General features: G+C 51.6%; 1 protein-coding gene across 2 annotated transcripts in view; it reads right to left on the reverse strand.

Annotated features, from left to right (window-relative positions):
* Positions 1 to 20,782, reverse strand: part of VRK3 (VRK serine/threonine kinase 3) — a 36,337-nt gene that overhangs the window by 11,728 nt on the left and 3,827 nt on the right. For both annotated transcript variants that reach the window (XM_019425583.2, XM_019425582.2), the window contains exons 3-12: positions 18,796 to 18,935; positions 18,073 to 18,222; positions 16,694 to 16,888; positions 10,773 to 10,837; positions 9,132 to 9,198; positions 8,139 to 8,223; positions 7,757 to 7,862; positions 6,222 to 6,314; positions 4,596 to 4,728; positions 3,390 to 3,510 (exon numbers count right to left, since the gene is read on the reverse strand). In XM_019425583.2, coding sequence (XP_019281128.1) covers positions 3,390 to 3,510; positions 4,596 to 4,728; positions 6,222 to 6,314; positions 7,757 to 7,862; positions 8,139 to 8,223; positions 9,132 to 9,198; positions 10,773 to 10,837; positions 16,694 to 16,888; positions 18,073 to 18,222; positions 18,796 to 18,934 — 1,154 coding nt within the window. In that variant the 5' untranslated portion in view covers position 18,935. The remainder of the gene's footprint in view (positions 1 to 3,389; positions 3,511 to 4,595; positions 4,729 to 6,221; positions 6,315 to 7,756; positions 7,863 to 8,138; positions 8,224 to 9,131; positions 9,199 to 10,772; positions 10,838 to 16,693; positions 16,889 to 18,072; positions 18,223 to 18,795; positions 18,936 to 20,782) is intronic.

Genomic DNA, 20,782 nt, shown 5'->3' on the forward strand with positions numbered 1-20,782 from the left:
AAGAGCAGCGAGAGACAGTGACCAGCAGAGTTAGCGCCAGAAAAGGATATGTGGACGTTGAAGGGCGCCAAGGTGCCGTTACTGAGAGGGAAGTAATTTTCCTCGTCCGAACCATCGTGTTTTGGGATCTCCTGGTAAGAGCAGCTCAGCCTTGTCTTTAACACGACAGAAACGCGCAAAGGAGCTGTTCACAGGCCTCAGGCACACGTAACGCCTTGGCAGTTGGGCCGTATGCTCCTCTAGCCGTGTTCCTAAATTCTGCGACTCGTTTTCCCCTGGCTTCATTTCAAGAATGGAAAGCTACTAGAAAACTAGAGAGTAAGGGGCGCCTGGGTGGCGCAGTCGGTTAAGCGTCCGACTTCAGCCAGGTCACGATCTCGCGGTCCGTGAGTTCGAGCCCCGCGTCGGGCTCTGGGCTGATGGCTCGGAGCCTGGAGCCTGTTTCCGATTCTGTGTCTCCCTCTCTCTCTGCCCCTCCCCCGTTCATGCTCTGTCTCTCTCTGTCCCAAAAATAAAAAAAAAAAAAAAAAAAAAAAAATTAAAAAAAAAAAAAAAATTAAAAAAAAAAAAAAGAAAACTAGAGAGTAAGGGCAAAAATACACTCCAAGAAAATAGGGCAAGGGGCTCATGTTCTGGAGGGTTCTGAGGCTGCCTTCTGATGCAGAGATTGCCTGTGAAAGCCTGGGAGCCAGGGGCCTCTCTTTCCCTGTCTCTCCCTCCTCCTGCAGAGACGTCAAGGGCACATAAGCGCCCTTATATGCCAAAATGAGACATCCTCCTTGCCTCACTACCCTTCCAGAGGCGACTCACCTGTCACCACTGTCATGAGACCTGCCTGGACATTAAATCTAAAGGAGCAGTGAGTGCCCACAGCCACACTCAGGGCTCCAACCTGATGGCCCCAACCAGTCTGGCCTGTGACATGCTGTGTGCTTTACTCATTTATCTCTTTACTGTTTTGTCTCCCCCACTAGGGTGTGAGTTCCCTGAAGGCAGGGACGTTTGGCTCAGTTATTCCTGTATCCCCAGGGACTAGAGCAGAGTGTGGTGCGTAGACGGTGCTCAGTACGTCTCTGTTGAGGGGCACCTGGGTGACTCAATCGGTTAAGTGTCCAACTTCGGCTCAGGTCATGATCTCACAGTTCGTGGGTTCAAGCTCTGCATCGGGTTCTGTGCTCTCAGTGCGGAGCCTGCTTCGGTTCCTGTCTCCCTCTCTCTCTGCCCCTCCCTCACTTGCTCTCTCTCTCAAAAAGAAATAGACATTAAAACAAATTATAATAAATATCTGTCGAGTGAAGAAAGGCTGCATCCCCGTGCCAACATTCCATCCTCCCACACGGCTTTGAGGTGAAAGAAACTTCTCTGGAGTCGAATGGCCTGGGTGTGAGTCTAAGCACCTCTACTTAGTAGCTGTGACCAGGGCTGATTACCTAAGCTCTCTGTGTCTCAATCATAAGACAGCTTATCTCAGAGTTGTTCTGAGGATGACACAGGGAAACAATGGGCGCAGAGCCTGGCACAGACAAGTGTTATGATAAATGTCCGCCTCGAATAGAGGTCATCAGGTAGGAGCGGGCCAACGTGACAGGGGCAGATCCCTTCCTCTGGGCATGCACAAGCAGGAAGCCTGATGCAGTGGGGGTGAGAGAAGCCCCCCACCCCCGGGGGGGGAGTGTTTAAGTAGAAACCTGAGGGAATATAAGATTCAGGGCACGGTACCATTTGTGCCAATTAAATGCACACCCAACAGTGACATCACGTATTTTTCAAGGATACATATACATCCAGACAAATTCACGAGTAGTATTTGGAGGCAGTGAATTAGCAACATAGATCAAGTTAAAAAACACAGCAGTAAGTGAAAGAAAGCAAGAAACAGAATGAAATTCAGAGCTCGGTACCATTTATGCAAATTAAATACGGTCGTCATACATCGTTCAAGGCTGCAGACCTATCTACACAAACATATTGAGAAGCAGTAGTCAGAAACAGTCAACTCAGTGCACATGTGACAATGCGGTTAAAATTGAAGAACACAGTGCTGAGTGAAAAATGCCAAAAACAGATGAGATTTAGAGCAGAATACCATTTATGCAAGTCAAACACACACACAATACCACCACCATCATGCAAGTTTTAGGAAACAAATACAGTTAAGCAAACATCTGTAGAACATATAGTAAGTACGGATGAGTGGGTGTCCATGGTTGAAAAAGATAGTGGGGGATATAAAAGGGAAAAAATAGAACGAGAAAGAGTCTCAACATGAACCAGTAACACAGCACATTAAGAACTGAGGAGCACAAAAGGACTCAGTGCTGTTCCCTAGAGTTTTCCCTCTTTCCACTAGGCACACTTCCCCTGGGCAATCTTTCTCTCCCAGGGCTTCTAGTGACAACTTCTGAGATACCAATGAGGTCTGAATCTCTGTTTACACTTCACTCCTGCCTTTCAGACGTGGATGGCCAAACCATCTTCTAGGTGGGCCCTCCAGGATGACTCCTAGGCAACTCTCACCACCCCCAGTCTATCTATACCAGGGCTTGAATCCTAACCTCTGGACTTTCAGGGCTTTCCTGTGTCCAGCTGTCTACTGTCCTTGGTGCTGAGGATCAAAGTGCTCCCTTCCCTCGGAGCCCAAACGCCGGCTGTCCATGGTACTGAATCTCACACAGCCACGCTTCCCAGCTAGTCTCCCGCTGTCCTTGGTGCTGAAGACCAAAGTGCCAGGGCTCACTTCCCTTCGAGCCCAGCTGCCGGCAGCTGTCTGCGGTCCTCCGTACTGAACCTCACATGGCCTCACTTCCCTCTGCATCCAGCGACTCCACCCCCTTCACCGCTGCCCTTGGTGCTGAATGCCTAAACCAGAACACGCAGGATCTGGGGGTTTTACAAGCAGAGGGTGGGGAGAGGAGGTATGGACACCGGTGGCCGGTGTAGCCAGACGCTGAGGCAGAGTCCAGGCCTAACTGCTCAGCTTTTCCATTTGTCTGTGAAGGTATGAATGAGTCATGGTGCCCTGTGCATAGTGGGCATTTTCTACAGGTCGGGCTCTGTGCTGAGCGCTGTGTAGCTGACTCCCCTGAATCCTTCCACAGACCCTGCTAAGATCTCATCCCACGGAGGATACTGAGGCTTGTGAAGGTTAGGCTGCCCACCCTACACCCTGCAGTGGGGAGGCTGGCGTCTCACCACAGGCAACATGGCTCCAGAGCCCACGCTCCTGTCTGCTGGAATGAATGCTAGAGGACACCCCTGAGAGCTGCAGAGGCCTTGACTCTGTGGGACACTGCTTTCCCCTCCTTTTTGTTCCCTGGTGGGTTCTGAGCTTCTGCCCCACCTGTGGGGGTGCCAGGCCAGTGCTGGCTTCTGCTGACCCCTAGACTCACTTCTGTTTCAGCTTCACGATCTTTTCGGTGTTGGGAAGGCAGTTTGTCCACGGCAGGATCCCGTACAGCCACTTCAGCAAACAGTAGCCCAGGGTCTGGAGGTCGCTGCGGCGGAAGGGCCCTGGGAAGGGAGGGCAAGAGGCGGCAGCTCAGTCCAAATGTTCTACTCCCTGACAGATCCACCCGCTTCCTTTCTCTCTCTGACTGAACCTTGCCCTCATGGACTCAACCATCTAAGCACATGAGCTTTAGTCTGTTCATTCACTTTTCATTTGCCTGCTCTCGCACTGTGATGAGTCTCTTACTCTCGTTCACTCTCTCAGCCATCCTTACCATCCCCACTCTCACTAGCTTACTCCCTCATCTCTTGTCTTTCATTCATTCACTGAGTCCTCGGCTCTGTGTACCAGGCCCCATTACACCTTCTTAAATCCCAGACAAGAGTTTGGTTGGGTCCCAGCCCTTGACAGTCTACTGGGGACACAGTACAGTGTGGGCAGGGGAAGCAGGACAGGGTGAGAGGGAGCCCAGAAGGATGGGCAATGAACCCAGCCTCAATAGAGGAGGTAACGGAGACTGTCTGATTTATTTTTATTATGTTTCAGACAACAATTTTTGTAAACACTGAGAGTTGACTGTACCAGACCTTCCGATATTGGAGCCACAGGGACCACCCCTTTCTTGGGGGAGGTCAGTCTGGTGGGAGGACACAGGCAGGTACGTGGATGGCCATGACATCAAGGGATTTGGGAAAGAGAGGCTGAGACCTCCTCAAGGAATCTTCTCCTCAGAGTACTTTCTTCTTACTTATTCTGTACATTTTCCTTGGATAATCTCATTCCTCTCCCAGGGCTTCAGCTGACAGCTCCTGAGATACTGCTGATATCTGGGTCTCTGTCCAGACTTACTCCTGAGCTCCAGACTCTTGGGCAACTCTCATGTTCTAAGCCGAAACCAGATCTCGAACCTGAACCTCTGAAACTCTGGGGCCTCCTTGTGTCCAGCTACTCGCTGCTGTCATTGGTGCTGAACGGCTGCCCTACAACTCCCTGATACATCCCATCCATGGTTCCGAATCCCCATTATGGCTCCCTTAGTGTGACTCCTGTGTCTGGCCACCTGCTGTCCGTGGCTGTGAAAACCCAGAGCTGCCCTTATATGAGAAGTGTACCTCCATGGTCCCGAACCCCTTCTCCAGACCCTTACCACATCCCTTGTGCAGGTCAAGGCTAATGAACTCAAGGTCCCCTTCATGTGGGCTCCTGCTGCCTTCCACATTGGCCACGTGTTTGCCACCGGGGGCATAGCGGAAGGTGAAACCATAGCCTCCCAGCATCACCTGGGTGGACATGGAGAGAAGCCATTCAGTTTGGAAGTTACGAGCTTGGATTCTCGAGTCAGAGATTTCAATCACGGGTGCAATTTGAAACAAGTGAATGCCGAACAGTACAGACGGGTGTGAAATGTAAAGAACCCAAACTGACCATCCCCAGCTTCCAACCCACGCCCAGAAGGAACGACTAATAATCGTCTCTTATGCATGGTTTCAAATAGCTTTCTTTGAATAGCTGGTAAACACACGGATGCAGAAGGGGCTCTAATTTTCCACAAAGGGAAATTATACCTCTTGTTGACATCATTATACCTCTTGTTGGACACCTGGTTTTTGCATGTTTTTCAAGTGGGCTGCACACCTAGTACAGAGCCCAATGCGGTGCTTGAACTCACCACCCTGAGATCAAGACCTGAACTGAGATCAACAGTCAGACGCTTAACTGACTGAACCACCCAGGCGCTCCCCTGCAACAGCTTTTTGCATTTTAATGTTTATTTATTTTTGAGAGAGAGAGACACACACAGAGTGCGATTGGGAGAAGGGCAGAGAGGGAGACACAGAATCTGAAGCACGCTCCAGGCTCTGAGCTGTCAGCACAGACCCCGATGCAGGGCTTGAACTCATGAACTGCGAGATCACGACCTGAGCCAAAGTCAGATACTTAACGGACTGAGCCACCCAGGCGCCCTGTTTTTGGCATTTTAGTAGTAGTTCCGGGCATTAAAATCTGGAGCCAGATAGACCCCATTCAGCCGTGCCTGAAGCCAGCGAGGTTCTGGCTTTTTCCACTCAATGGGCCACAATTTGCAACACCCCTTAAACATTTTCTTTTTAAAGCCTTGTTAAATCAGGTTTCTGTCATTTGCAACTGAAAAAGTAATTAGAATTTACTTCAAAAGGTTTTTTAATCAGCACCCCTACGAGGAGTGTATACTTAAGGTTCTTCCTCTTTACTATCACAATCAGTGCTGTCAGAAACATTTTGTACATATATCTTCGCAGAGGCCTGTGAGTATACATATAGGACACATTCGTAACTGGTGGATCAGAAAAACATACCCATTTAAAATTCTGACTATATCCAAACTGCCTTCCAGAAAGGTTGGCCAATTCCCACTTCCAGCAGTATATAAAGAATTTGTTTCCTTACATCCTTATCAGCAACAGATAACCATTCTTTTAAGTTTTGTCCACTCTTAAGATAGGATGTTTTAATTTTCATTTCTATGACTACTGACATCATTTAGGGAGGTTGAGCATCTTTTCACATACTTAACCAACCTGTGGGTTTCTTTTTCTATGAACTGCTTTTCCTATCCGTTTTTCCTTGTTCTACTAAGTTGCTCATCTCTTCTTATTTATTCAAAGGAGCCCTTTACATATGATAGACAACAATTCTTTACCTGCAATAAGCATGGTGAAATACACGGATGTTTTGAGACAGATGAGACACTGAGCCCAGAGAGCCCCTAGGGTGGAGGGGACCTAGCTATTACCTGGCTCAGGTCCTCTGGATTAACAAAGACGTTCTCAGCTGTCACATTTCCATGGACGTATTCATTCTCATGGAGGAACTCCAGGGCATCCAGCTGGGGGAAGAAAGACAGTCTCTCCATGAGTAGCTTGACTAACACAAAGAGGTTCTGAGGCAAAGCCCAGTGAAGGAATCTCCACTTAGGCCTAAGGTCAGAGGCGCTACTTGTGGTCGGAAGGGGAAAGACTGTTTAAGCCTAATTCTGAGTGAAGCATTAGGAAGCCCCATCTGCCAACACACCCAAGCATGTCTTGTTTTTTTGTTTTTTTTTAAGTTCTTAAAATTTTTTAGTAATCTCTATACCCAGAATGGGGCTCAAACTTACAACCCTGAGATCAAGGGTTTTGTGCTCCACTGATTGAGCCAGCCCAGGTGCCCCACAATTTATATTTCTTATGTCCAGCTCTGACTTCTCTACTGAACTCTAGACCCATACACTGAACTGCCTGGGTGGTAGTTACATCCTGAATATATCCCCAAGCCCACCTTGACCCCAAGGCTTACCTTTCCACTAGGTTCTGCTTGTTCTACAAACTCTCTGTCCCTACAGCCCATCTTCTTCTCAGGCCCTGTCCGCTCGTGCCAACCTCGCCCGGTCTCCATCTCACCCCACCAGTCCATCCCCACACGGACCACAGGGCTTTTCTGCACGCAGAGCTGATCCTGCTCCTCCCTTGCTCCCGATCCTCCTATGGCTCCCTAGTGCCCTCAGGAAAGAGTCCCAGGTCCTCAGCTTGGTGTTCTGAATGATCTGGTCGCTACCGACCTCTCCACATCAAGCCCGCCTTGTCTACCCCTTCCCCCTCTACATGTCACACTGGAGACACACTGAGCATGTAGACCTTCAGGACTCTTAATATGTCACTCCCTGGCCACTTCCACCTCTCCGGCAATTTAAATTGGGTCCTCTTATCCTCCATCATAGCAGAGGGACATTTCTATTCAGAGGACGTTTGAGGCTTGTGAAACTGTTTACTTTAAGATCATCCTCCACCACTAGACATAACAACCATGTCTGTGCTACTCCCAGCCCCTGGGACGGTGTCGGACACCCAGCAGGGACCTGATAAATATTTAACGCAAGGATGGATGGATGAGGGAATGAGTGAATGAATGAATGAATGAAGAAACAAATGCCTTATGCTCTCTCCTATACAAGCCTGTGCCCAAGCTGTATCCTTGGCCTGGAATATTCTCTTCACGAATCTCCACTCCCACTCCACCTGGCACCCTGCTATTTCCCACTCGTGGCTTCTACTAGGAAGCCCAGCTGAGCCCCTCTTTTTAAGGCTGGGGCCCCTTCTTCCACCTCTCACCTGGGAATGCTCGTCACTCTGGTTCTAATGGCCTAGTGCCCACCTGTGCCTGTCAAGCACTAGCCCCCGGTGTCTAGCAGAGGGAGACACGGGTTGAATGTGTCAATGAACAGGCCAACTGGTAATCTAGGACCTAGTGCGCCATCCCCTGGATGGGAGCCAGCAACTTCTAGGTACATACCAGCCGGCAGGCCATCTGGAACACAGACCTCACCGACATTATATGCTTTGGGTTGTCATCCAGGACCGACTGAAGGCTCCTCCCCAGGGTGGGAAACACCAAGAACCTGGAAGATATGAGTATCCCAGGAGGTGGGAGAGATGACCGGGGCAGGGGGGCAGAATCCAGGCCACCAAGGAGGGACCGTGGCTGGGTGGCCACAAGGTCCCGGTCCTGGGCAAGATCAAGGGTTCCTGACTGGTAGGGGATCAGCGTGGCTCAAGGCTGTGGAGAGAGAAGCAACTGGCTGGCCAATGGCTCCGGGGTCCCAGCCATGCCTGGTCACGTGACGGGGAGAGAAAGAACGGGACCAGTGAGGTGGCTGGCATGTGAAGTGACTCACCTGTACCTGTCCTGGTGAATGCCAAAACCGACACAGGTGGGGATGGCCAGGAGGGGGGTCGAGTTCAGCTTCTTCCACTTGTGCACTGTGGGAGGCAGGGAACTGAGAAGTTAGAGTCCACCTGGTCCCGGGCCCACAGCCCGTTCTCAGAGCGGAAGCAGAGACTGCCTGAGCCCAGGCAGGACCCTCGCTACTCCCAGTCAGAGACACCACCTCTGCGAGTGGGTGACAGCAGGGTGGGGACAGGGTGGGCATCGCTGACCTCGGGCTGTCATCTGTATCTGCGGGTGACAGGGGGTGAACGAGGCGGAAAGCACATACAAATCTGGAGCGGGAGGCCTCAGAACAACAGAGTAACCTCTGGATTCACACGTGTGACTAGTAAGATCAGGAAACGTCTCCGCTGGTCCTGGCATCATTGGATGCCTGCCCACCTTCCAGCATCTCAGTTGGGTGATACAGATCCAGTGGTGTGCTGGCCAGGGGGGGGACAGCCCTGAGCTGCAGTGTTTGCCAACTTTCGTGGTGTAAACACTTCCCACCGTGGCCGATTTCGGGCCACCGATCTGTCGTGACAGAATGTGTGGCTGGAAGAGATGCCAGCACGCCATCGCGCGGTGTTTTCGCCAAGCAGCACAATGGCTGTAAGCAACCCCAAGAGTATAGGTCATAGACAATGTAGACAAGTAATTAGGAAGTGATGAGTTTTGAGTATTTGAATATTTACTACTGTTCTTAATACAATTTAGTTGATTGTAGGCCGATGTGATCGATTTTAAGTAATGACTACGTTGAGCAACTGGCCGTGGTACTTCTGATAATTCAACACTAGGCTCTCCAGGCCCACGGTGTCTGTCCTCTGAGGTCCAAGGCCCAAGGCCCAAGGGGTGATGGGGCGCAACTGGGCCCTTTCCCACACCTTCAGGGGGAAGTTAGTTGCCCTGACCAAGAATTCACAGTTCTCTCCCCCTTGTCCATTTCCCTGCAGAATACCTTGCAAAGGCTTGGCCGCCCGCTGGAAGAAGTTCTGCTCAATGAACAAGCGCCCATCCTTGGCATCCTAGTCGGGAACAGCAGGGGGAAAGGTGTCACAATGCAAGCTCTTAGACAAGGGCTTCAAGGACATTACTGGCCAGGTATCACCCCAGGTTAGTGCCAGCACAACCATCACCAAGTCCCCCACTTCAGAACCAAATCCCCTAGGGTGCTGCATGTGAACATGTTATTTCCATTGCCCAGATTTCTTTTATGATAGGATCCACAAGTTTCCCTAGACATGTGGCCTTCAGCTAAAAACAACATTTCCCAGCCTCCCTGGCAGTGAGGAATGACCATGTGACCAAGTTCTGGCCAACGGAGATGTAAGCAGAAGAGATGTGGGCAACTTTCAGGTTATGCCCTCAAAGGGCTGGGCAGGCTCTCCCTTTTCGCTTCTGTTCCAGTTGGCTGGAATGCAGAGGAGATGGTGGGAGCTGAGGCAGCCATCTCAGCCCATGTGGAGCCGCCCATGTTGGAGCAACGAGAGAGAAAGTGGGCTCCCCTGTTCATGGAACCACAGTGATAGCCCTGGACTACTGCCCCAGACTTTTACATGAATAAAGTAAAATATTACTTTTGCTGAAGCCATTAATATCGGATCATTTTTTCTACAATGCAAACTGAGTATTTTAATTAAACACAACCAGTACAGCTGGGTTCTTAAGAGCACAGGGCTAAAGAGCTAGGTTCAAAGCTCAGCTCTGCCATTCATTCATTCTTTCTACAGAGCACCTATTACGTGCTGAGTACTCTACTGGCATTGGAGATACAGCAGTGAAGAAAGCAACTTGCATGCTGGTTGCCCCTGGGCCAGTGATGAGTCCCCATTTTCTCACCTATTAAATGGGGAAACAGAGTAACCAGCTCACAGGCTTGCTTGTGAGACTCTTAACCCAGGGTCAGGCATGGAACAGGCTCTCGACGAACAGGGGCTATTACTCATCTGTGAGCCTGGCTCCGGAGTCCTCGCTCTGAACCACTCACACAGCCTCTGTCTAGGGCCAGGGGAAGGCACCCGGACTGGCTGCCACAGTATTCTGGGGTGGGGGTGGGGGGGTTAAGGGTGAGAAAATCTGAATAAATGAAGGGAAGACAATAAAAGTTACCTACAATCCCAGCTTTCAGAGATGACGAGGTTACTAACCAAGACGATACCCTTTTATCAGATTTCACGGACTCCTCAGTGTAAGGACCCCATCAGATTGCTTCTCTGATGGACTCCAACATCCGGCACAGTGAAAGACAGTGGGTGCTCAACAAATACATGCTATGAGGCAGACAGGTAGTGGGCAAGTGGGCCACACAATGTGGGTACTAGTGGCTTCATTGCAAGGGTGAGGACACTCAGCCCCTCCAGACTGCACAGCCCAACGGCACCGGAACCAGGGCTCAGGGAGAACTTGACTGCAGCTTCCCAGGTCTCCTGTGATAAAGAACCTGAGGCTGGAGGGAGATGTGCCCCACCCAAGGTCCCACTGCCCCCTGCAGGCTAAGGTGGAGCTCTCCTGCCTGTGCCAGCCCTCAGAGGGGGCTTGGAGGTCAGTGGTACCCAAGCCCCAGGCCCTCCCCTTGTGACTGCCCCCCAGGGACACTCACCAGTTTAAGCGAGAATCTTTGTTTCTGGGGACTTGACTTGCAGGTGAAGGTGGAGACAGGCTCGGCTGTGGGTGGACAAAACGAACAAGGTTATGATCACCAGGGAAAGTGAAAGTCATGGTCCTGAAACTTCTCAGTGAAGAGCAAGCAACACTTCCGCTTGTCAAGTGCATTCTTGGCTTTCAAGACCTGTTCCTTCCTAGGTCTTGGAAAAGTTCTGTTTTTTCCTCCTTTCTCTCTGCTAATATTCAGCTACACAAAAAGGGTTATTACCAAGCAGGCCTGACTTCTGTCCTTGGAAAGGCTTGCTTGCAAGGGTGGTCCATGGCTGGTGTCTGGGTACTTGGAATTTCAGGAGGGCTCCACCATCACTGAACCAAGCAGAGGGGCCCCCTGTGCCCAAACTATTATGCTGAACACCTGCTTTCCTTCTGGGAGTCTAGAACGTTGGTACGTTCCAGGCAGAGTGTGCCCAAGTGACCAGCTACCAATAAAAACCTGGGGTATGAGATGCCTGGGTGGCTCAGTTGGTTGAGCGTCTGAGTTTAGCTCAGGTCATGATCTCGTGGTTTGTGAGTTCAAGCCCCCACATCAGGCTCACTGCTGTCAGCGCAGAGCCCGCTTCAGATCCTCTGTCTCTCTGCCCCTCCCTTGCTCATGCTCTCTATCAAAAATAAATACATATGAAGAAAAAAAAAACTGGGTGCTGGGTCTCTCAGGAGCGTCCCTGGTAGACAACACTTCACGTGTGTTGTCACACTTCCTTGTGCATCCTCCGGGAGCCCCTGGGGAAGGGACTCTCGGAAGATTGTACTGGTCTCCCCTCAGATGTCACTCCGTGGGCCTTTCCCCTCCCTTGACTGTGCTCTGCGTTCTTTTGCTGAAATGCATTGTGGCCCAACTATGTGCTGAGGCCTGTGGGTCCTCCTTGTGAATACCTGAGCCTGGGGGGTGGTCCTGGGGATCCCCAATACACCAGATACTTGCATTTGTCTACACATGTGGGTGGGTACCATGGGACGGATGAAGCCTTGTCCCAGCCCCAGCCCCACCCGGGGAAGTGCCGTCACAGGTTGACTTCTGCTCCTCGGGGTCCTCTGAGCTGCAATCCCGGGGCTGCCCAGATCCAATGGCTGATCCAGCCCTGCCGGCTCAACACGGAACCATGCTGAACGACCACTTCCGTTCCTGAGTCCCCATGGGGCCATCTGAGCCTATCGCCGGGTGGGGGGGGGGCACCATCCACATCCTTCCTCCTCTCTTCCTCATAAACACCCTGCCTGCTTGTCCCATGCTGCTCAAGGATAAACCCGGTGCTAAGTGTCGGCTTTACACGCATGGTCTCCCTTTAATGGTCTCAGGACAGCCCCGGAAGGTCTACTATGTTATGATTACTGCTGCTGCCGCCATTGTTGTTAGTGCCACCTGCCGGAGGAGAGGAGAACTGCGGGTCAGAGAGGCCAAGAGAGGCTGCTCGCAGGGAAATCAACTCTCTGTGTGACTCTACACGAGGTGCTAGACCTCTCTGGGCCTCCACTCCCATGCCTGTGAAATAGGAGTGATGAAGCCCGTCCCCAGGATTGGATACAAGGGCTCAGGTGGCCCAGCAGGAATGAGCACGGCAGTAGCTGAGCGCATACCGTACATTTGAAGCTAGCTGCATCCTTCACATGCACCGCTCAGAGAGCCCACTCAGCCCCGGAGCCCGGCACCAAGCCAGGCTCATCACGAGTGCTCAACGTCATCCGGGGCCCATAAACCGACACACTGTTGTCCATTCCCGAGGCTCTCTGTGCCCTCCTCCACCCTTTCAAACCCTTGCTGCCCCTTGCTCAGCCAGATTGGCGCTGTCCAAGGTGTGGAAATAAGGGAGGTGACAGTTACCCAGAAGCCATCCTTGCCCTCATGAAGCTCCAGCCAGAGCAGGGTGGGAGTCCAGGGTTTACAGAACCCAGGACCGAGGGTGACCCGAGCCAAGCCTAAGAGAGGGAAATGTGGGGGGGGGGGGGCTCAGATCTCAGGGGAAAGGGGGGTCCTTTGCACCTGTGAGAAGGGGACTTGGGGAGATCACCAACAGGTGTCTGGAGCTGGCTGTGGCACCTCTCAGGCATGCTAACAGTACCCAGCTCACAGAGTCCCCACACAGGCGGGTGACACATATGCTCCTGACGCTCAAAAGCAGGCGGGGACAGTTGGCAATTTCAGTGCGATCTCAGGCACTACTCTGCAGATTATGAGGGGCTTTTTCTCTTGAGCTCCTTCCTCTATGTGGCCCTCATGCCAACAGCCCGCAGAGCCAGCTGGGCGATTCCCATTACAGAGGGGAACCCACAGGGGCCCAGGAAGGGCAATGAGCTTGGTCACTGGCCCCTGCGGAGCCAGGCTATCAATCCAGGGCTCCAGACTCTGGGACGTGGGGAGACCCCTGCCTGATGCGGACCTGATACATGGAGAGCATGCAGACAAGAGCATGGCAGGCAAACAGGTGGAAGCTCCCAGCTGCCAGACGTTGCAAGAAAGCTGGTCTGGGATCCAGCGTAACCAGAGCGAACCGACTGAGCCACCCAGGCGCCCCACAAGAGTTCCTGCAAAGAAGGGGGCTAGAGAAGGTATAACTAGAGAAAGGGGGGAAGGCATGGGCGTGATGGAAGCAGAGAGGAGCTCGATACACCTTGAAGCTGAAGGAAGGGCTATGAGCCCAGGAACACGGGCGCCTCTAGAAGCCCGAGAATGCGAGGAAACAGGCCCCTCCCCACCCCCAGAGCCTCCAAAAGACTCGTGAGACTGATTTTGGACTTCTGACCTCCACGCCTGTAAGAGAACAAATGAGTGCTGTCTCAAGCCACTGAGTCTGTGGTAATTTGTTACGGTGGCCACAGAAAACTGACACAAGCCCCCAATCTCCATCCACAAGGGCACAGACCCAGAGGGTAGTCCTGAACTTGAGCCCAGGCTACTTTTCACAAGCACAGCGCCGTGAGCAGCTGCAGGGATTTATGTGGTGACCCGATACTGGTTCTCCCAAATTGTTCCAGGGAGATGGGGAGGGTGACGTTAGAACTCAGGAACTGACAAAGGAAAAGGGTGCCCACTCATAGGGCTGTATGAATAAGGGAATAAGATGGGGGGGGGGGTGCCTAGGCGGCTCAGTCAGTTGTGCGTCTGACTTTGGCTCAGGTCATGATCTCATGGTTCATGAGTTCGAACCCCACATTGGGCTCTCTGCTGTCAGTGCAGAGCCCGCTTCAGATCCTCTTTCCGCCTCTCTCTTTGCCCCTCCATCATTCTCTGTCTCTCAAAAAAAAAAGGGGGGGGGGAGTGCAAGCTGGTGCAGCCACTCTGGAAAAGAGTATGGAGTTTCCTCAAAAAACTAAAAATAGAACTACCCTACGACCCAGCAATTGCACTACTAGGCATTTATCCACGGGATACAGGTGTGCCGTTTCGGAGGGACACATGCACCCCCACGTTTATAGCAGCACTATCCACAATAGCCAAAGTATGGGAAGAGCCCTAATGTCCATCGATGGATGAATGGATAAAGAAGATGTGGTATATATATACACAATGGAGTATACTCGGCAATCAAAAAGAATGAAATCTTGCCATTTGCAACTACGTGGATGGAAGTGGAGGGTATGATGCTAAGTGAAATTAGTCAGAGAAAGACAAATATCATATGACTTCACTCATAGGAGGACTTTACAAGACAAAATAGACGAACATGAGGGAAGGGAGGCAAAAATAATATAAAAACGGAGGGGGACAAAACAGAAGAGACTCATAAATATGAAGAACAAACTGAGGGTTACAGGAGGGCTTGTGGGAGGGGGGATGGGCTAAATGGGGAAGGGGCATCAAGGAACCTACTCCTGGGGCGCCTGGGTGGCTCAGTCGGTTGAGCGTCCGACTTCAGCTCAGGTCATGATCTCACACTCTGTGAGTTCGAGCCCCGCGTTGGGCTCTTTGCTGACAGCTCAGAGCCTGGAGCCCACTTCAGATTCTGTGTCTGCCCCTCTCTCTGCCCCTCCCCTGCTCATGCTCTGTCTCCCTCTGTCTCAAAAATAAATAAAAACATTAAAAAAAAAAAAAAAAGGAACCTACTCCTGAAATCACTGTTGCACTATATGCTAATTTGGATGTAAATTTTAAAAAATTAAAAATAAAATTAAAAAAAAAAAAAAAAGATGAGCTGATTGGTGTGATGAACTTAGAGCGGGGCCCAGAGTGAGCTAAGAGTGTCAGCTGCTGTACTAAAAATTGCAATTGTGGGGGTGCCTGGGGGGGCTCAGTCAGTTAAGCTTCTGACTCTTGACTTCGGCTCAGGTCCTAATCTCATGGTTCATGAGCTCAAGCCCTGCGTCAGGCTCTGTGCTGAGCATTGGAGCCTGCTTGCTCATCTAGGAAATGGGGCAGCGACCGTGCTGACATTGCTCACTGGGTGACAGTGCTCCATTATGAGTTAGCAAGTACGAAGCAAACGCACGTCCATGTGAAAACGTGTGCGCAGATGCTCACAGCAGCGCTAGTCACCAGGGCCAAGTGTGGAAACAATGCACACGTGCACCGATCCATAGCATGAAGAAACCACATGTGGTATGTGCAAGGCCATGATGTAGTGTATCACTACATTTATCAGAAATATCCAGAACAGAGAAACCCAGACAGACAGAGCAGATTAGTGGTTGCCTGAGGCTGGGAGGAGGGGTGTGGGGAGTGAGTGCTTTGGTACAGGGCTTCCATTAGGGGTGATGGGAATGTTCTGGAACTAGATACACATGATGGCTGTGCAGCATGATGAATGGACTACAACTCACTTAATAGTAGACTTTAAAATCGTCATTTTGACGAAAGGTCAACCTCATTTGACAAAATAACAACACCCCCCACCCCCAAAATCATATAAAGCACTTGGAACACGGTGCGGCCTTGAATAGGCACTCAGTAAACATTAGGTTGATTAATACCAATCAGTGCACAGTTTTTGTTTTCTTCATTGTACCAAGGTACCCTTTTTTTTTTTTTTTTTTTTTGAGAGCGAGCAAGAGAGAGTGCATGAGCAGGGGAAAGGGGAAGAGGGAGAGAGAGAATCTTAAGCAGGCTCCTCGCCCAGAGTGGAGCCCGACACAGGGCTCAATCTCATGACTGTGCAATCATGACCTGAAGTGAAATCAAGAGTCAGACGCTTAACTGACTGAGCCACCAGGGCGCCCCGGACTTCTTTTTTTAATCTTTGACTACTGCCAGCTTCCAAGCCCGGCCCTGCCTCTTCCGCTCCCCGCTCCACATCTGTGCAGGCTGATACGAAAGCCAGGGGCTCCCTTCTGTGGTGTCGGTGGGAGAGGCGAATCACAGGAGGCCCCGGCCCCTGTGCAGGGAACCCTTGCCCAGGCCTCACCCTTTAACCAAACAAAAACCCCGATCAGGCACCTTTCCTTCCTGGTTCAGAGTGGTTCAGAGCCGCTCTCAAGCAATTAGCCTTTTGCATTCTCTTGGTCTGTGTCACCCTTAATAATCAAACCAAATTGTTTTTTTTGGGGGGGGGTTCCATGCTATCTCTGCAGGGTTGATAGAACACTCATCATCTTCCTCATCATTCACCCTCACTGGGCCTGCGCTCCCATATGACAGAGGTGGACATGGAACGGGAGGGGGGGTGCCTTGTTACATAGGGCACAGAATTCCCAGTTGGCCACGGTCCCCAGATGTCCCCATCACCTTTTAGCCTCCTTACTCTACCTGCCCAGCCCCTGCAGGTGGGTAGGTTTGCAATCCCAAGTCTAAGAGAAAGCTGTCTAGAGGCAGGTGGGCAGCTGGGATGTGGCTTTCATTTCCATTCTCGGAAAGGGGGTCCCGCCCCTTGCCCTGGCTCAGAGATGCCCCTGCCAGACCCAGCACCCGCCGGCCAGTGGACAGCATACCTTTATAGAGAATGCCCTGGTTGTCCCTGGTCTGGAGGGATCCCAGTTTCCAGTGTCGCCCATTCTTGTCTGTCACCACCGTCCCTGTGGGCAAAGCCTCAAGCGAGGTTGTCACCCGGCTCCGCTTCAGGGTCTGAGGGCTTTGCCTGGTTGCCTGTGGGCTGCTTTTGGGGGTTGGGGGTCTGCTCCAGGACCCTGCAGGAAGATAGTCAGAATAAGGAAAAAGCAGCAACAGGGAGAGACAAGTTGGATGGGTAATGGGACAATGCTCATCATAGGGTTCGTTTATTCATTTGTTCTTTCAACAAATGCTTCTTGGGACCTTTCATGAGTCAGGCCCTTGTGCAACAAAGCTGGGGACCCGGACACGAGTCAGAGCTGGGCCCTTCCCTCAGGAGCCCCTAATTTGGTGGGGGAGTCTGATCTGGACACCGTCGGTCAGAACTGAGTCCGAAACAGGACAATACAGAGGGATAAGAGAGAGAAACTGATACTGCCTAGAGAAGTCAAGAGAGGCTTCCTGGAGGAGGGGATGTTTGAGTTGGGTCTTGTTGGATGAAGAGAAGTTTACTGAGGGGAAAAAAGACCTTCCAGACATTCGACCAAAAATATCCCGAAACAGGACCTGGCCACCCTGGGCTGAATATAAAGAGTCAGAAATTTGTTAGACAGAGGCCCTGCCCTTGAGAGGCTCCCAGACTGGCAAGAGAATGGGGGGCAATGGTGAGGAGAGAGACAACGACACAAGAAGAGATATTATCTACTCCATTCTTCCCACCCACCATCCACCCAAGGCGTAGAATGGCAAGAGGCAGAGGGGCCTGGAGATAACAAGGGACAGAGGGGAGGCACTGGGGGCTGTGACTTTAGATCCAAGGGCCCATTAGGAAGGAGAGGGTACACGGTCCTCAAGACTCCCATGCTCGTCGGCTGGCTCCAGGCCTATGCACATGAGTCTATCTGGTCCCTGCCCACACAGGACTCTCAGTCTAGCAAGTGAGGCAGAAAGGGCCATGGAGCCTGGAGGAGACATGTGCTCAAATGAGGGTGTCACTGGCACTGGGGGCTAAGAGGGCAAAGAGAGGGAGACGAGGCAGCCTTGATCTAGCCTGTGGTGCTCAGGAAAGGCTTCCTAGAGAGCTGCCCCTCGATGCCAGGATGAAGAGCTGGGGCTGGAGGGGCGATAGGAGGCAGGAGGCTATGCACAGGTGGGGACAGGGGCGGCTCTGGCTGTGTGTAGACGGACTGGAGGCTAGCGATGCTGCAATGAGGGTCTAGGCGGGGTAGGGGATGCCCGGGCAGGGGAAGGATGCCCCAAACACTGTCCGGTGACCCACCGTTTCCCCGTCTAGTCAGGCCAGGTTGACCCCAACTCTCACCTTTGGGTCTCTCACAGGGTCTCAAGGTATCTTCAGACCCAGAACTGTCACTATCAGAGAAGACGGATGACGAAGAAGAGGTGACAGCGCTGGACCATCTCACTTTCTTGGAAGAGCTTTCAGAACTGGTGTTCTTCTTTCTCCTTGAGCCTGCAGAAAGGAAGACAGGATGCAGACTGAAATTACAAAGGCCTTTTCCAGGGAACCCTAAACTGGAAAACCCTGAGGGCACATTCAACCACTCTCTTCCCGCCGATCCCCAGAGCCAAACCTCGCTTCTTCGGTCACCTAAATATCTAAGCAAACTATCCCTTCATTTTATTTTTTTCCTCCTCTCTTTTATTTGTTTGTGTTTATTTATTTTGAGAGAGAGGAGGCACTGTGCACGAGCAGGGCAGGGGCAGAGAAAGAGAGGGGGAGAGAGAGTCCCAAGCAGGCTCTGCCCTGTTAGCTCAGAGCTGGACGTGGGGCTTGATCCTGCTAACCATGAGCCGCAATCGAGAGCCGGATGCTCCACTGACCAAGCCAGCCAGGCACCCCCTGAGTTGTCAACTTTAAAACCCAGAGGCCGATCAGATGCCGGGAAACTGAGTGTAGACAGAGTCTGAGTCCTGGGCGGCCCCAGGATCAATGCCGGGTCAGACAGGCTGCAAAGGTTTCTGGCCTTCCTCCCCCGATGCATGCATACATGCACTCGTCACCCCTCAAAGGGCTGGTTCTTACCTCGGAAGGATGACGTAAGCGGTCTGACAAAGGTCTGGCACCCTTCATGCTCCTCCACAGGCAAAGATTTCCCACAGTAGGGGCAGAATTTGAACGTTGCTTCGATATTTTTGCCACAGTTTGGACAGAAGGTGATCATGCTAGAAAACAAAAGGTGGGGGAGGGAACAGGGAGCTGAAAGCAAACCTTCACCCACTGCCAGTGAGTAGTTCATCTGGCTCCCCATGGTGACAACATTGCAAAAGGGAGAAAAGTTACTACATTGGAATATACTCTCTTAGGAAGTGACCACTTCTTCTATTTTTTTTTAACATATTTATTTATTTAGAGAGAGAGAATGGGGAAGGGGCAGAGAGAGAGGGAGAGAGAGAACCCCAAGCAGACTCTGTGCTACCAGCGCAGAGCCTGACGCGGGGCTTGATCTCACGAACCGTGAGCAAGAAACCAAGAGCCTGAGCCGAAACCAAGAGCCGAAACCAAGAGCCGGGCGCTTCCCCAGGAAGTGGCCACTTCTAAAACAACCCCCCCCCCCCCCGCCAAGCATCCAGCTTCTAGCCACCCATCTCCCCCCTAATGGCCCCGGGCAGGTCAAAAGCAGAAAAATGCAATGCGAAACTGCAGGTTTCACAGAAGATATGGGAATTCCTTGGAGTCCATGAAAGTTACGCAGAACCGCTCAGGTCACTGAAGCACTGAGGGTCTTCTGCTGTACTTCCGATGTTTGTTTCTTGAAACACACAATCGGTTTGGGAGAGACCGTGAATGCTCACCAAATATCCACGTGCTCCCCTACCCTTCCCGGGGGTCCCCTGCGGTTACACCGGGGCCACATAACTAATGCTGGTTAATGGCGTGTGAGTGGAAGTCAATTCCCAGCTGAGACAGTTAAGAGCCAGAGGACCCCCTCCATCCACCCTTTCTCAGCACGCGTGGCCCCGGAGGCCGCATCACTCCCCTGGCATAGCTATAAGATGAAGGAGGGCTGTCAGGTTCACGCTGGAATCTCATGATCAGTGAATAAATACACGTTGCATTAAGCCCCGAGGACCATAGCATCCGCTACTGCAAACAGCCTGTCTTATCCTGACTTAGTGAGACACAGGTGTTGACATTATCCTTTAGGCTTTGTGTGTCTCTGGGATATTTCCTAACACTTGTAAAAATCAAAACCAAAGGTACACACAGAGCCTATTAAAAAGGAGGACACGGCAGGTGTATTCGTTTGCTCGGGCTGCTGTACCCAAACACCACTGCCTGGGGGGTTTGAACCACAGAATTTATTTCCTCAGAACTCTGGAGGCCAGAAGTCGGAGATCAAGGTGTGAGCAAGGCCGGTTTCTTCTGGGGCCTCTCTCCTTGGCTCACAGATGGCTGCCTTCTGTGTTCACATGGCCGTCCCCCTGACTGCGTTCCAATCTCTTCTTGTAAGGAACCAGTCACATGGGATTAGGGCCCCGCTTTGGTCTGTTTGGGCTGCGATATTGAAATAGGACAGACTGCGTGGCTTATGAAAAACAGAAACTTTATTTCTCAGAGTTCTGGAGACTAGGAGGTCCGAGGTCAAAATGCCACCATGGTTGAGTTCTGGTGAAGGCCTTTGGGGGTCCAGACTGACAACTTTTCCTCAGTCCCCACATGGTGGAAGGGGCTAGGGAGCTATCTGGGGTCTCCTTCAAAAGAATACTGATCCCATTAGTGACGGCTCTACCCTCATGACCTACCCTCCTCCCCAAAGGCTCCCCTCCCTAATACCATCACATTGGGCATTAGCATTTCAAAATATGCGTTTTGGGGGAGGGGGACACAAACATTCAGACCGGGCTGGCCTACCCTAACAACCCCGTTTTAACTTAATTACCTCTTTAAAGGCCCTATCTCCAAATACGGCCACATTGTGAGGTACTCAGGGTCAGGGTTTCCACATGATGGAATTCTGAGGGACACAAGTCAACCCATAAAAACAGGATTAAACTAGTTAAGCGAAGAA

Source organism: Panthera pardus, unplaced genomic scaffold, assembly GCF_024362965.1.
Source record: "Panthera pardus isolate Hobbes unplaced genomic scaffold, ASM2436296v1 HiC_scaffold_18, whole genome shotgun sequence".
Taxonomy (NCBI): Eukaryota; Metazoa; Chordata; class Mammalia; order Carnivora; family Felidae; genus Panthera; species Panthera pardus.